Source organism: Poecilia reticulata, chromosome 4 (assembly GCF_904066995.2).
Source record: "Poecilia reticulata chromosome 4, P_reticulata-male-v2, whole genome shotgun sequence".
In the NCBI taxonomy this organism is placed as follows: Eukaryota; Metazoa; Chordata; class Actinopteri; order Cyprinodontiformes; family Poeciliidae; genus Poecilia; species Poecilia reticulata.
Genome location: NC_088833.1, coordinates 31,742,253 through 31,756,664, shown reverse-complemented (window position 1 = coordinate 31,756,664; position 14,412 = coordinate 31,742,253). Strand labels below are relative to the sequence as shown.

Here is a 14,412-nt window from a genome sequence, read left to right as displayed (position 1 = left end):
AAGTTGCCAAATAGCAAAAAGAGTACCGTACTTTCCGAACTATAGACTTTCCTTACTATAAGCCGCCCCTACAATTTTATTTTTGGAATAAAAAGAAAAATAAAAAAAAGCTGGAATCGTACATATAAAAGCCGTACCAGGCCATAAGCCACATGGTTCAAAGCGTGGGAGAAAAGTAGCGGCTTATAGTCTGAAAAATATGGTCATGTGGAAAGACATTTCCAGGAAAGACATGCTACATCAACTCTCGTGTCAAGATTAAAGTTACATCTTACATGCCCGATGTTGAGAAGCTGTCCAGTGACGTCCATAAACAGAAGTCACATTAAATACGTAGGACACAATCCTACCATAGGCACATTTAGTAACAAAGTGGTTGTTTTTATAAATTGATTAGTGATTTTTGTCAGTGTATATGTAGAATGATACTTAGCGATATTACTGTGTTTAACATCCTCAGGTCCGAGGATGGCTGAGTTGGTAGCGTGTCAAAAGAGAAGAGGATGCTGCTATGTTTTACCCTTGCACTGACGTGCTTGGCATTTGCACAGAGTTTTTTTCGAGTTCCAAAAGGGAAAATAATGTCCCTTCCCCTGTCGATCTTCATGATAAAAGTGACATCAAAAATCAGATTTCTTTATTGCATTTATTTAATTTTATCAATGCAACGAAACATAATACATTAATATTGTAACGGAAGCACCATCTTACAACAGAGTAGTCACGTGGTGCATAATTCCTTCCAGGACGCCATGCAGGGAATATAAACATTTAATCATGAATGCTAATTATGTATACACTTAGTCATTTTGATAATGGACTAATATAAGCACTAAAAGCCTGTTTTGCCTTCAGTATAAGCCTTATATAAGGCTTTTAAATTTTTGCGGCTCCAGACAGATTTGTTTTTTTGGTCCAATATGGCTCTTTCAACATTTTGGGTTGCCGACCCCTGTGTTAGTCAATGCTTAACTATAAAAAAAAAAAGTAATGACTTTTATTTATTCCGATTTGATTTTTTTTAGTTTCATTGGCTAAGTTGTTTTCTGCTTTTAAATGTTTTAGTCTTCCTTTGAGTAAGCTTAAGAACGAACACTGCAATTTTATTATTTTTACTTTTGACATCAAATTTTTTGAAAATGGCTCCATTTAACAAGCTTTTCCTATCATTTTTTGTTATTATTTGTTTATTGAAATCCTGTGTTAGAACAGCTGAACTGGCATGCAGTGATCCAGTGCTTCTAATGCAGGGAGGAAAAGGTCATGCTTTCTGTGTAAATGTCCACAATTTGCTGTTTGATGCTCTATTTTATCGAGATTTGTTGACATTAAATAAATGATCTAATTAATGAAGGGGTTTAATCTTTTCATTAGTTTTTTGTCATATTATTAATAGAATGGATTTTGACGAGTACATACCCACAAAAGAAAAGCCTGATTAATATGGTCAACAAGGCTCAAAATGTTTTTTTTTTTTTTTTTTTAGTGTCTTTTTTTGTGCTCTGATCTCTGCAAACAATCTCTCCTGTTCAGGATATCAACACACCGTTCATAAAGACGGATAACATCCAGGGGTTTGCAGATCGAGACAACACAGACTTTGAGACGGTGTTTGTCCTCACAGACTTCAGCTCCCCTGACTACACCTACCTCTACAAACATGAGAGCCGCATTGTTGGGCCTCCTGTTGTGCTGCGCTGCGCTGCTAAGGAAGAGGTGGGTATTTTATCAACACCAGGGTTATTTTATGCTGGATTTGGGAAAGAAGCTGGGAGAATTTGTACTTGATTAGTTTAGATATCCTACAGAGTTGGGAAAACTGGATTTTTTTTTTTTTTCAACATTTTCCAGGGTTGAATAAGTATTGAAAAAAGCAACAAAAAAATGTTTGTATTTCTATAGTCCTGCTATCTTTGTTTCTTCCTCCTTTTTGTGATTACTTTTTAAAGTTTATTTTTTGTCTTGCATTTCTTTGTATTCTTCCTCCTTTCCTTTACCCAATTCTTAATTTTTTATCTTCAGCCTTTGTTTTTGTCCCTGATGTCCTTTCATTCCTTCTTTTTCCTTTCTTTCCTTGTCCTTCCCCTTATCTGTTATCTTATCCTCTTGTTTTCTTCATCCTTTCTTGTATCTGATTTTTTCTTTCTTTTCCCTTTCATCTTTTTGTCACTCATCGAGTAATTTCTTTCCTTTCTTCCCTTATCCATCCTTTCTCTATCACAAAGTGTCTGTTTTTTCCAGGTTTCATAATTAAATACTGACCGCTATTGAAATATCCACCATAAACTTATAGCAAAATTTACTCTTCAGTAGTTAGAACTTCAGAAAGTTGAGCGTGAAGCTTTTCTTTTCATTGTTTTTTCCTGATAAAGACTTTAGGGTCATCATATTACCATTTGATGTTAGAACTGTTAACTCCTACAGGAATGATTTCATGTTCAATGTTTGACTTTTAGTCCTCTCTCCGCAGCCGCTCCATTTTTCATGCCGTCCTCTTTACTGCACTGCCATGCTGAACCTGTCACTGTGTTTAACTGGCTTCAGGAACAAGGAGGAAATGGTGAGAATAATTTTGTGCATCAAAAAAGGTTTAGGTGCAGTTTATCATGTGCAGAAACTAGAGGTGTGCCGATGGATCGGTCACCGATCATAATTGGCCGATTTTTGTAAAAAAGTGCATGATCGGTGATCGGCGATCATTGGCTCTTGTTGCCGATACCGATCACCTGCATCTCGTTTCTCAACCTGCCTGTGCAGCTGGTCTCCTCTTTCCTTCACACTGCGCAAACGCGCAGCAACAAATCCTAAGCGATGTGGAACTATAACGCACTGAGTGAATGGGGAAGTTTGCCTGTTGCGGTGGAAAATTAAAGCACGTCAAAATGCATCAACACAACGAAGTTAATACGACATAAAAACAATGCCATACTTGACGGAGTTTGGCTACATCGAGGCTCACTGCAGTAAAAAAGACATACGGAGGATCAGATAGCAGGTAAAGCAGCGCACAGCTACAAACACTCACCCGGATTAGCATGACGGTCAGAAAGCTAAACAAATAACCTGCAAAATTATTTAAGTCTTCGAGCTGCGATGTAAGACGCTGGTTCTGCTCTCGCTGTTGAACTGCTGCTACGCGCTACAGGTAGTAATATTTCACAGATGGAGCTTCGCTTCTGCTCCACCTGGTAGTGACTCTCACACCGAACCTGTTTAAAGCTGCAGCATCTAACTTAAAAAAATACATTCTACATACGTATTAAAACGACCGCTGTCCTAACATGAGACAGATAATCTCTAAAAAAAAAAATAATCGATCTCCTCCCTGTTCTGCATAATTACTCCACTCAGTCAGAAACAGCCACTCAGAACTAGCAGTAATCAGCTAGCCGTCATGCTATCAGGAAGTTTTCATTCAGTAACTGGATTGTTTATTGTAATAGAACCTGTATTTGCCTTTGTATGTTAAGTTTTATACTTGAATTTTTTGGCAATGTTGAAAGGTTTTATTTTGGCTCTTTGCATTATTTAGCCTCTTCAGAGCCTTCATCTGTTATCAGTATGTTAAAGATAGTATTACCGATAGCAGTACAATTTGCAGAATGCCTGTTTTGTTTAGTTTTCGTCTTGGAAAAAGTTATTAAAAACAAGTTTTTGTCTAAATTAAGGTGAATTCATGGTTCCTTTTTCCACATAATGTAACCGGTAGTGCTTATGATAAAAAAAAAAATTATTATGTGATCGGTATCGGTGATCGGCCCTCATGGGTGATCGGTATCGGCAGGAACAAACCTGATCGGCACATTTCTAGTAGAAACCATAAACTTTGTCTGCTTCTGCCATCAAATCTCTGGCCTTAGCAGGTAGTGGTACACCGATTGTAGGTTTCTGGCTGATCACCGGTCTTTAAAAAAATCTGACCTGCTGTTATTATTTTATTTATTTTTTTGTCTAAAAAGTTACTAAGCGACAAAGTTTTTAAGTTCGCAACAATGGGGTGACTAGTGTTGGCCACCAGGTCACCCACAGACAGGAAGCGGGGGGAGGGAGGTAGAATGGACAGTGGCTGATTTTTAAGGCCTTTGTGGAGGAAGATAAGATCAGCTTCTCACGTCTCAGTCAATCACTGATCTCTCAAAATTGGGGCTGGCTGGCCAGCCAGTTTATCGTTGCTCCCCTAAGTTCCAGTTCTGTGTATGTAGAGAATTAATCGATTTGAATATTTCATTTCCTGATATTAATGTTCATGGTTGCCTTGCAGAAAAGCTTGGTGAATTTGGTTCATCACATGGGTGGAACAATCCGGAAAGACTTCAGTGCCAAGGTCACTCATCTTGTTGCTTACTCCACTCATGGAGAGAAATACAGGGTCTGTACATTCCTATATATTTTCTAACATCATGTTTGTGTCTGGCATGTATATGTGTGTATAATAATGTGTGTTCAGTTTGTTGTGGAAGACACAAAGTAGACATATTTTTCGCGAATCCCATCATTAATCAGATATTTCTGGGTTTAGTTTGCTGTAGTTAAAAATGTTTATGGAAATATGAAATGCTATTTAGAGCTCGCCACCAAGATTAAAAAATGTGGAAAATCTTTAGCACTCTGTTCTTTACACATCCAAATCTGAGAAAACAACCCCAAGAATTCTGAACTACAGATTTAGAATTTTTGTTCTTTCTGTTCAGAATTGACAAATAGGAACTTTTTAAAAAAATAACCCACAGCAGTGTAGTTCAGGCCTTAGCTTCCTCAAAAATATTTCAAGACTTGCCAGGACTTTAGAGTAATGGTCTTTAAGTCTGTTTTTTTTTAAGTATATTTGACACTTTCTTGACATCACCAGACTTTTAATTTGATGGGTACTTCTTCTTTATATGGTGCTGTTATTAGACATCAGTCATTACATAGTTATCAATGCATCATATAGAGTACTTATAGTACTTAAGGTAGTTAGTGAAGTTTTCTGAAGATAAATGAACCATAATTTATCTCCAGAAATTGTTTTTATTCTTCTTTTTGTTTTGCACCTGAAGGAGAAAGTTATTGTGTTTATGAAGCATGAAACAAAACCAGAGGCTACACACCAGTGATGATGAGCTACACCAGTAGCTTATGGGTTTTTTCTTCTTCATGTCTCAGCTGGCAGTGTGTATGGGAACTCCCATTCTTTCTCCATCTTGGATTCAGAAGGCATGGGAAAAAAGAGACCATGTGTGAGTAAAACATCATGCTTTAATACCACTAGCCTGGCAAAAACCAGCAACTTGTTCTGCTTTGTCTGGGCTCTTGATTGTTGAGAAACAATTGCTTCCTGGAGCTGAGGACTGTGTGGAATTTTTAAATTTTACCCACTTACGAAGGTTTGCCGGTGATGTATGTAATGTGTCAGTTTGATGTTATGAAGCTTACCGGAAGTGTCCTGCTCTGTAAACATTCTTCCTCCACTGTGAAGAGGGAAGTGCTGATCTGAGCAAGGTGGTTGTTAATGTTAGTTCAGCATTTGGATGAGTGATAAACATGGACTGAACATCTTTGTTCTCTTCCTCTGCTGCCATTGCTAAAATTACAGGCAGACTACAATTTTAAAACAGGACAGAAAATCAACATCATTGTTCACAACTTCTCCTTCTGTTTGCTGATTGGTCTGGTCAAAAATCTACAGGAGACAATCAAAGTAAAGAGGAGAAAGCCCAGACTGTGCTGGAAGTGAGAATTTTTTTTCGAGCAGAGTTGCACTGGAAGGCAATGGACAGGCTCGAAATAAACCTAAAAATCCTTAAAGCAGATGAAAAGACTATCGTATGAACATAACCACACCAGAGTAAACTGGTTTCTTTTTATCTTAACACCGCAATATAAAGTAAGATATGCACCATTATGAAAATTGGGGCCAAAAGAGGACATTAATAATGATGTAATGGCCACTAATTGATTTTTACTGATATATCATATATCCCTACTCTTTTGACACTTAGCAAAAAACAACCACACAATGCTGATTTCCCCAATTCTTCTCCGCTTCAGTTAAACACCCCACAATCCTTTGCTGTATCACTGTCACATGACCAAACAAATACCATGTGGTATCCTCCCATCCAGAAACAATCAACAAAATGGTAATAAATATCATTTTATATTGAGTTTTATTTATCAGATAAACATCATTGTCATAAAAAAAATGACTAATATCTGCCAGTACCGTCATTAGTGCCCATATATTGCTTGCTAATATAAAACATCAGCATGGGATTGAGATGAACACAAAATACAGATTTTGTGCAAACCCGCTTGTTTACACATGATCTGCGTATTGGCACACGTGGAAGGTTCTGTATTGATGCAGCGTAGCATATAAAACATGAAGTCTTTACTTTGCTGCCCCACAATTTCTTCAAATGCTGAAAATATGTTTCACAAACATTCCTGAGCAAACTTGTTTCTCTCATTCTTCTTCATTAAGTCATTTTCATGCCAATGATGAGGAGTTCCGAACAGAGTTCAAGGTCCCTCCCTTCCAGAACTGCATCCTCAGTTTTTTGGGTTTTTCTGAGGAAGAGAAAGTCAACATGGAGGAGAGGACTTTTAAACATGGTTAGTGATTTAATTCATATGGAGCTATTTTTTTTCTCCTGTAAATTTTACTTTCCTACATTTAGTACTTGAAATTTATTTATTTATTTATTTATTTATTTATTTATTTATTTATTTATTTATTTATTCATAGTATGTCACTGAAGATGTTACTGTTTAAGTATTTTCTCAGATGAAGTACTGTGTGCTACTGCATAAAGTAAAAATTATCTCAGAAGCATCTCCTGTTTTGGAAAATGTTTTAGGGAATGTTTTTTTTTGCCACATGGTATCACAACATTATGGTTTACTCAAGAACTACAGAGTTGTGTGTGTCTGACGTTGTCAGCTACACCTCAGCATGACCAGTTCTCCACATTACATGCATATCTACACCCCAAAGTCTAAAGTATGAAGCTGACTTTCATAATAACTAGAGCTAAACAAATGGCAAAATAAGCTGTAAACATGTGAATGATGCAAACTACAAAACACAAAAAATAAAGAACAAATGCAACAGAAAAATGCTGCAAATACAGAAGAAAGAAGCAAAAAGGAAAATGACACAAAATGCTGCCGACTTGCTCCAGAAAACTGAAGTTCTCCAGATTACTAGGGGCAGTCAATATAAAAATGCTGCTGTTTGGTTTTCCGTTGTCAAGGTGGAACCACATTTGGCTGACTTGGTGTATCATTAAAGTTCACAAAAATTTTCACTTTTAATAAAAACCTGAACTTTTCTGTCTTCCAGAGGTGACTACAGTACCAGTGTGGCTCATAGCACTGGATAGAGTTAAATTAGAACTTGCTTAAGTTTTAGAAAACTGTATGATGGAGCTACATTATTGGTAAATGTGATAAAATGTCACTAGCAGCAGTAAATTAAATAACATTTCTACTGATTTAGGAAAAGAAAGCAGTAATGCTCATTTCTGAAATTCATCTTATTTTTAATATTGAATATATAAATGTTTTGGTTTCTACATTCAGTTTCTGATTTAGTTAAGTTTTAGTTGAGGTTAACATGTTCCTGTAGAAGCTTAAATGTATAGTCAGCATTTAGAAGTTTGATACTTTTAGAGGTTCATCATTCACTCTGATGGATGGATTTCTCTGGTGTGTGACAGGTGGACGATATGCTGAGGTTGGAGATGACCAATGTACACACATGGTGGTGGAGGATAACTCTGTGAAGGATCTGCTAGTGTCTCCCTCCCAGAAACTCTTTGTGGTCAAACAGGAGGTGAGCTCTTGATGTTTCTGTGTATTCATTCAATGGAAATTTTACTTTAGTAAAAAATTACTACTCAGTCTACTGCAGAGAATCTACAGTAATCAACGAATTGCGTAGTTAATTTGACTTTGAAACTCACTGCATTACATTTGCTGAAATCATCCATCTATCCATTACAGGGTTTACCCCAGAAAACTTGCTAAGCCCGGTGATCGGGGCTTCGAGGCGGTCCACCATGTTTTTGTATTAAAAGATGTTAAGTAGACAGGAAATATAATTATATGTTACGGGCAAACATCGCCAGTGAAATGCTTCTCAAACCCACAAATAGTCTTAAAAACAACAAACCGAAAAATACAATTAAAATTTATATAAATTATTTTCACTTCTGTTTAATCCAAATTAAGTCAGCGGCTCCATAAGGAGCATTTGGACGTAAGATTTAAAGGAGCTGGCAAGTTTACTTTGTAAAACTTCAAAGAACAGCATTCATAGTTTTGTTACCATAGCAACAATCTGATGCTGTGAGTTTAATCTTTGAGTTTAATCTTTTTTTGTTCACAAATACAAATGAGTAAACTGCATTTTAAACGTATTGCTGTTTAGGTTGGCCAGTTAAAGTACTCCCCCTCTCCCAGATTAAATCTAATACAGAAGCTGTTAGAGGTGCTGATGTTTTTAGAAACAAGAGGCCCCCAAGTCAAATTCTGCTCCAGGCCTCATACAGTGTTGGACCGGCCCTGCTTGATGAGTTAAATCCGCTGCACTACGCAGAGACGCGCAACAAACAGGAGATTTAATTCAATGCTGCTAATGTGGCTTTAGTAGCTCTTTCATTTCGTGTCTTGAGTTTTTTTTATAAGGGTCACAGAAACTGTTCTGGTTGCTGGAGTAAATGGGACGAGATTTTCAGGTCTCCATGCTGCCACGCGCATTAACTGGCTGACTACGTAGACGACGCATTTGATATGGTTTGATGCATTGTGTAACCGGAAAAATAATAAAATAATATTAAATTCCTGTGGTTCACAAAGAGCTGCGCAACTAGAGCTAAAGCGGCGGGGTTTAAACTCTTACCTTAAGTTCTCCAAAGAATCATCATTTCTCAGAGTAAGTTGATGTAAATATCCATACAGGTCAGCCTGTGTCCAGTTTGAGTGAAAAGAGGCGCGCGCGATCCCGCTGAGGCAAAGCGCAGAGACGTCAGCTATGTTATTGGTCCGCGTGCTGCAGGTGTTCTGACTATTATAACCTATCCTTTAGGAATAAAACTGCTTTGCTAGTGAAATGCTCAGAGCAACAGAGACGCTTGCAATTCAGTTTTAAAAAAAATAAATAAGCGATTTGTTTTTTTTGGGGTTCTTTTTCTTTCATTTTCCTAAAAATAATTAAGATCCACCCACCCCCTCTTAGCTGGCAGGGGGGCTATCCCTACCAAGCTGGCGGGCCGCCAGTCTTATAATACACTGGGGTAAACCCTGCATTATCTTGCATACTTATCCTGTGGGGGCAAGAGGAGTGCTGGTGCCTATCTTCCGCGGTTAGTGGACGAGAGGCGGGGTCACCTTGGACAGGTCGCCAGTCTATTTAGCTCCTGAAAACAATTTTATATTTATACATGAGATTTGATCATTTTTGACTTTTCATCTCCACAATTATTAACGAAAATACATAAAGGGCAAAACCGACTGAGGGAGATGATACAAAACCAGGTTCTTTGTAGGGATGCACCAGTTCACTGTTTTCACTTCAGATACAGATATCTGAGGTTTAGTATTGGCCGATGTACTCTCATTCAGAAAACTAGAGCTGAATTGGCTTTATTTTTTTTAAACCCAAACATAATTGCACTGAATTACAAATTTATTTGATAACGCTGCACCAGTATAGTACGCTTAAATACACCAACAGATTCACAAGCTTGGTCAAACATGTAAAAATACGACTTTAATTTGTTTAGTAAAGGCAATTAGGAGTATAAACAGTCAATGTCAAATACAGAAACTGAAACTAGGCTGGCTACCTCGGTCAAACGTGTAAAAATAAACTGCAACAAACCTTTCAACTGGTTCTTGAAGTGGTATTAGGAATTCTAAATATAATGGGTAGGCTGCACAGTGGCGCAGTTGGTAGAGCTGTTGCCTTGCAGCAAGAAGGTTCTGGGTTCGTTTCCCTTGTCTTTCAGCATGGAGTTTGCATGTTCTCCCTGTGCATGGTGGGTTTTCTCCGGGTACTCCGGTTTCCTCCCGCAGTCTAAAAACCTGACTGTCAGGTTAATTGGCCTCTCCAAATTGCCCCTAGGTGTGAGTGTGTGTGTGCATGGTTGTGTGTCCTGTGTATCTCTGTGTTGCCCTGCGACAGACTGGCGACCTGTCCAGGGTAACCCCGCCTCTCGCCCGGTACGCTAGCTGGAGATAGGCACCAGCAACCCTCCCGACCCCACTGAGGGACAAGGGTGTAAGAAAATGGATGGATGGATGAATAAATATAATGGTAACTACATAAGCATGATGTTGTACAGAGCACAAAGCATAGATTTAGACTGAATAGATCTGCCCCTATGGATTGGGCACATTGTCCCCAATACCCATTATAAACATTTTTCAGTAACAGGACAGAGTCCAGATCTGTTCATGTCTAGTCCTCTGCCAAGTCCCTTAAGATTCTATCATATGTTTAAAAAAAGCTTTATTAACTTCTTTTCTTCACTAAAACCTCACCAGGATCCTGTTGTTAAACCACATTAGTGCAAACTGTTCATCCTTCCTGTTTGTAATCAGCTGAGGATTGTGGTCTGGTTGTTCATGTCTACATTGTTAATGGCCATTTCTGTGCTGAAGTGGTTCTGGGGAAGCATTCAGATGGACGCTCGAGCTGGAGAGTCCATGTACCTGTATGAAAAGGTGAGTATGTTGAACCTCTCACACACAGTAGAAAAGAACTTGTAGCCACAATATAAGTGCATGGCCAGATGTAGACCGACCAGTTGCTGATCTGTACTGCTATGCTGCAGAACGACAGTCCCACCATGAAGAAAGCCGTGTCCCTGCTATCCCTCACCACCCCCACTTCCAACCGCAAGCGCCGGCGTCTCAGGGACACCCTTGCTCAGCTCACCAAGGAAACGGAGCTCTCCCCCTTTCCACCACCACGTAAAAGGCCGTCAGCAGAGCACTCCCTGTCTATTGGCTCTCTGCTGGACATCTCCAACACCCCTGAAACTTGCAAGGCATTAGGAGGTGAGAACCACACCAATCTGCTCCTTTTCCTCACCCAGAGGAGAACATGAAATAACTCAGACAGCTCTACACATTTTTTCAGTCATAAGACAATCATACCCAACTGTCTTTATTCCAGAAGACAGATTAGAGGACAGTACTGTGACCAGGGCTAGGATAAGAAGAAGGAAAACCAGAGAAAGGAGGTCTAGGTCAGGCAGGGAAAGGAGGAGAAAAAGGTCCCACCGAAGTGCTGGTCAACAAACCTCTGAAGATCAGCAGCAAGGAACGTGTGCAGGTTAGCTTCTGTTTTCAGGTTCAGTCTGTGATGAGCCAACAGCCATGTGTCACAGTACGTTTAGAGATCACTATCCAGAAAACAAATGGAGTTTGTAGCAACAGTGCTACCACTGTACAGCCCCATTAAATTTCCAATTTCCACAAAGTTTTTGACTGAACCTGTGTTTTTATTAAGTTCGGTTTATTTTTATCGCAATTGGCATCAAATATTGTCATCAAACACTTTACAAAAAGTCATGTAAGTTCAACCACACATTCATATCAATTAATCCTGGTTATTAATCAGTATAACGAGCATGTGGCAACAGCAGATAATCACTGTTGCTGTACAACAGTGGTCCCCAAACTACGGCCCGCCGCCACATTTGGTCCGGCCCCCTGAACAATACCAGTATAACGGCCAACTGTAGGTTTGAGAAGACAGAGCAGAAAAACAAAAAGAAACAGATGAGCTAATGTAGGATTACTTTGTATGTTAACAATGAGTAAAAAGTTAAAGCAGGAGAGGAAGTACCGTGATTGATGCAACATCTCAGCCGATGTCCTTCTCCAGGAAGGAGTCACACCCAAACGGAATGCCAGACCAGATGTACCTTCATGGAGAGAAAAATAAATGAGGGAAAACATAAAGTTAACATTTGAAGTAACAGCAAATAATGCAAACTGGAGAGTAGAAGAAGAAGAAGAAGAAAGGTGCCTGAGCCTGTAGCAGCATAATTACAAAGATGATTCAGGATAACCTCTGCCCTTAGAATGAAGCAGGTATCATTGGGTCACCTCCTCAGTGACATTCAGTTTAAATCAGTTTTAGAAAATAAAAAAACTGATAAATGAAAACTGAACTTACAATACTCACTGATATAACTATATTATTTAATAGCAATATCTTTTATATGTTCTCAGTGGAGAAATTAGGAGTTATTGGTGGCAAAGTGACAAACACATGAAAGCATGCAGATTCATACAAAGTATGAAATGAGACAAATTAGGAATAAAAGGGGCAAATTAACAAGTTAAGGCAGGTTATCTTGTTGATCAGTATCAAATATATCATGATTTTACTGAGTATTCTGTTAGAAGCTGAATGAGTCCTTCTGAAACACCAAAGTGATTCTCCTGCATCTCGCTGGCTATATGAATACTCCATCATTCTTTTCATATTACAAGGTTTAAAGTGAAACCTGTAAGTTATGTTAATTAAAAAGGGTTTACAAGACATCTGGAAGTCTGTAGTGTTAAAAAACTATTCTGTCTTCCTCCAGAGAGTTCAAAACCTTCCAAAAGTTCAACTCTGGTGGTTTCCAAGCAGTCAGCCAGGTGGCAGGTCTCCAAGGAGCTCTATCAGACCGAAAGCAACTATGTAGACATCTTAAACACTGTCCTGCAGGTGGGTGTTCTCTGTTAGCAGCTCCAACTCTTCTTCACACACTGGCTACCACCTGGAGGGTGGGGGGATGGTACTCGTCAGACAACTCAGTGAAGAAGAGCACAACTCTGATCCTTTCTTCTCTGAATCTAGCAGATAAGTAGTTAAATATTAATAACAGATTAACCAGAGGACAGTACTCTACTGGAGATTCCATGTTGGAAGGTTGCAGGTTCGATTCCAGCTTCCAGGAAGCTAGCACTTAATTCCAGGTTGCCTACCAGGAATGTTCAGTTTATTTATCATAATGAACTCCAACATCAGTAAAACTGAAAGATGTCAAAACAACCTCGTGTTTCAATTAGAGATGTGCTGATCAGATCAATGAGGGCCGATCACCGATACTGATCACATAATTATTTTTTTAATCATAAGCACTACCGGTTACATTATGTGGAAAAAGGAACCATATATTTACCTTAATTTAGACAAAAACTTGTTTATAATAACTTTTTCCAAGAAAAAAAAACAGGCATTGTGCAAATTGTACTGCTATCAGTAATACTATCTGTAACAGACTGAAAACATATGAAGGCTCTGAAGAGGCTAAATAATGCAGAGTCAAAATAAAACCTCTCAACATTGCCAAAAAAGTTCAAGTATAAAACGTAACATTCAAAGGCAAATACAGGTTCCATTACAATAAACAAACCAGAGTTACTGAATGAAACCTTCCTGATAACATGGCGGCTAGCTGATTACTGCTAGTTCTGAGTGGCTGTTTCTGACTGAGCGGAGTAATTATGCAGAACAGGGAGGAGGCAGAGGAGGTTGATTATTTTTTCAGAGATTATCTGTCTCACATTAGGACAGCGAAAGTTTTAACACGTATGTAATAGAGGTGTGCCGATCAATCGGTCACCGATCATAATCGGGCCGATTTTCGTGAAAAAGTACATGATTAGTGATCGGCGATCATTGGCTCTTGATGCCGACACCGATCACCTGCATCTCATTTCTCAGCCTGCCTGTGCAGCTGGTCTCCTCTTTTCTTCACACTGCACAAACGCGCAGCAACAAATCCTAAGCGATGAGGAACTATAACGCACTGAGTGAATGGGGAAGTTTGCGTGTTGCAGCGGAAAATTGAAGCAGGTCAAAATGCATCAACACAACGAAGCTAATACAACATAAAAACAATGCCATACTTGACGGAGTTTGGCTACATTGAGTCTCACTGCAGTAAAAAAGATATATGGAGGATCAGATAGCAGGTAAAGCAGCGCACAGCTACAAACACTCACCCGGATTAGCATGACGGTCAGAAAGCTAAACAAATAACCCGCAAAATTATTTAAGTCTTCGAGCTGCGAAGACTTCTGCTCTCGCTGTTGAACCGCTGCTACGCGCTACAGGTAGTAATATTTTACAGACGGAGCTTCGCTTCTGCTCCACCTGGTAGTGACTCTCACACCGAACCTCTGCTTCAAGCTGCAGCATCTAACCTAAAAAAATAGATTTTACATACGTATTAAAACTTTCGCTGTCTTAACATGAGACAGATAATCTCTAAAAAAAAAAAATCGATCTAATCCGGGTGAGTGTTTGTAGCTGTGCGCTGCTTTACCTGCTATCTGATCCTCCATATGTCTTTTTTACTGCAGTGAGCCTCGAAGTAGCCAGACTCCATGAAGCATGGCATTGTTTTTATGCCATAT

General features: G+C 38.9%; 1 protein-coding gene across 7 annotated transcripts in view; it reads left to right on the top strand.

Annotated features, from left to right (window-relative positions):
- Positions 1-14,412, top strand: part of ect2 (epithelial cell transforming 2) — a 51,508-nt gene that overhangs the window by 9,224 nt on the left and 27,872 nt on the right. For 4 of the 7 annotated variants that reach the window (XM_008407826.2, XM_008407828.2, XM_008407831.2 and 1 more), the window contains 10 exons: positions 1,534-1,716; positions 2,471-2,560; positions 4,262-4,369; positions 5,146-5,219; positions 6,467-6,597; positions 7,704-7,819; positions 10,651-10,713; positions 10,824-11,049; positions 11,168-11,326; positions 12,591-12,715. In XM_008407826.2, the coding sequence (XP_008406048.2) occupies positions 1,534-1,716; positions 2,471-2,560; positions 4,262-4,369; positions 5,146-5,219; positions 6,467-6,597; positions 7,704-7,819; positions 10,651-10,713; positions 10,824-11,049; positions 11,168-11,326; positions 12,591-12,715 (1,275 nt within the window). The remainder of the gene's footprint in view (positions 1-1,533; positions 1,717-2,470; positions 2,561-4,261; positions 4,370-5,145; positions 5,220-6,466; positions 6,598-7,703; positions 7,820-10,650; positions 10,714-10,823; positions 11,050-11,167; positions 11,327-12,590; positions 12,716-14,412) is intronic. The other 3 variants (XM_008407829.2, XM_008407833.3, XM_008407827.2) reach the window with 2 other exon arrangements.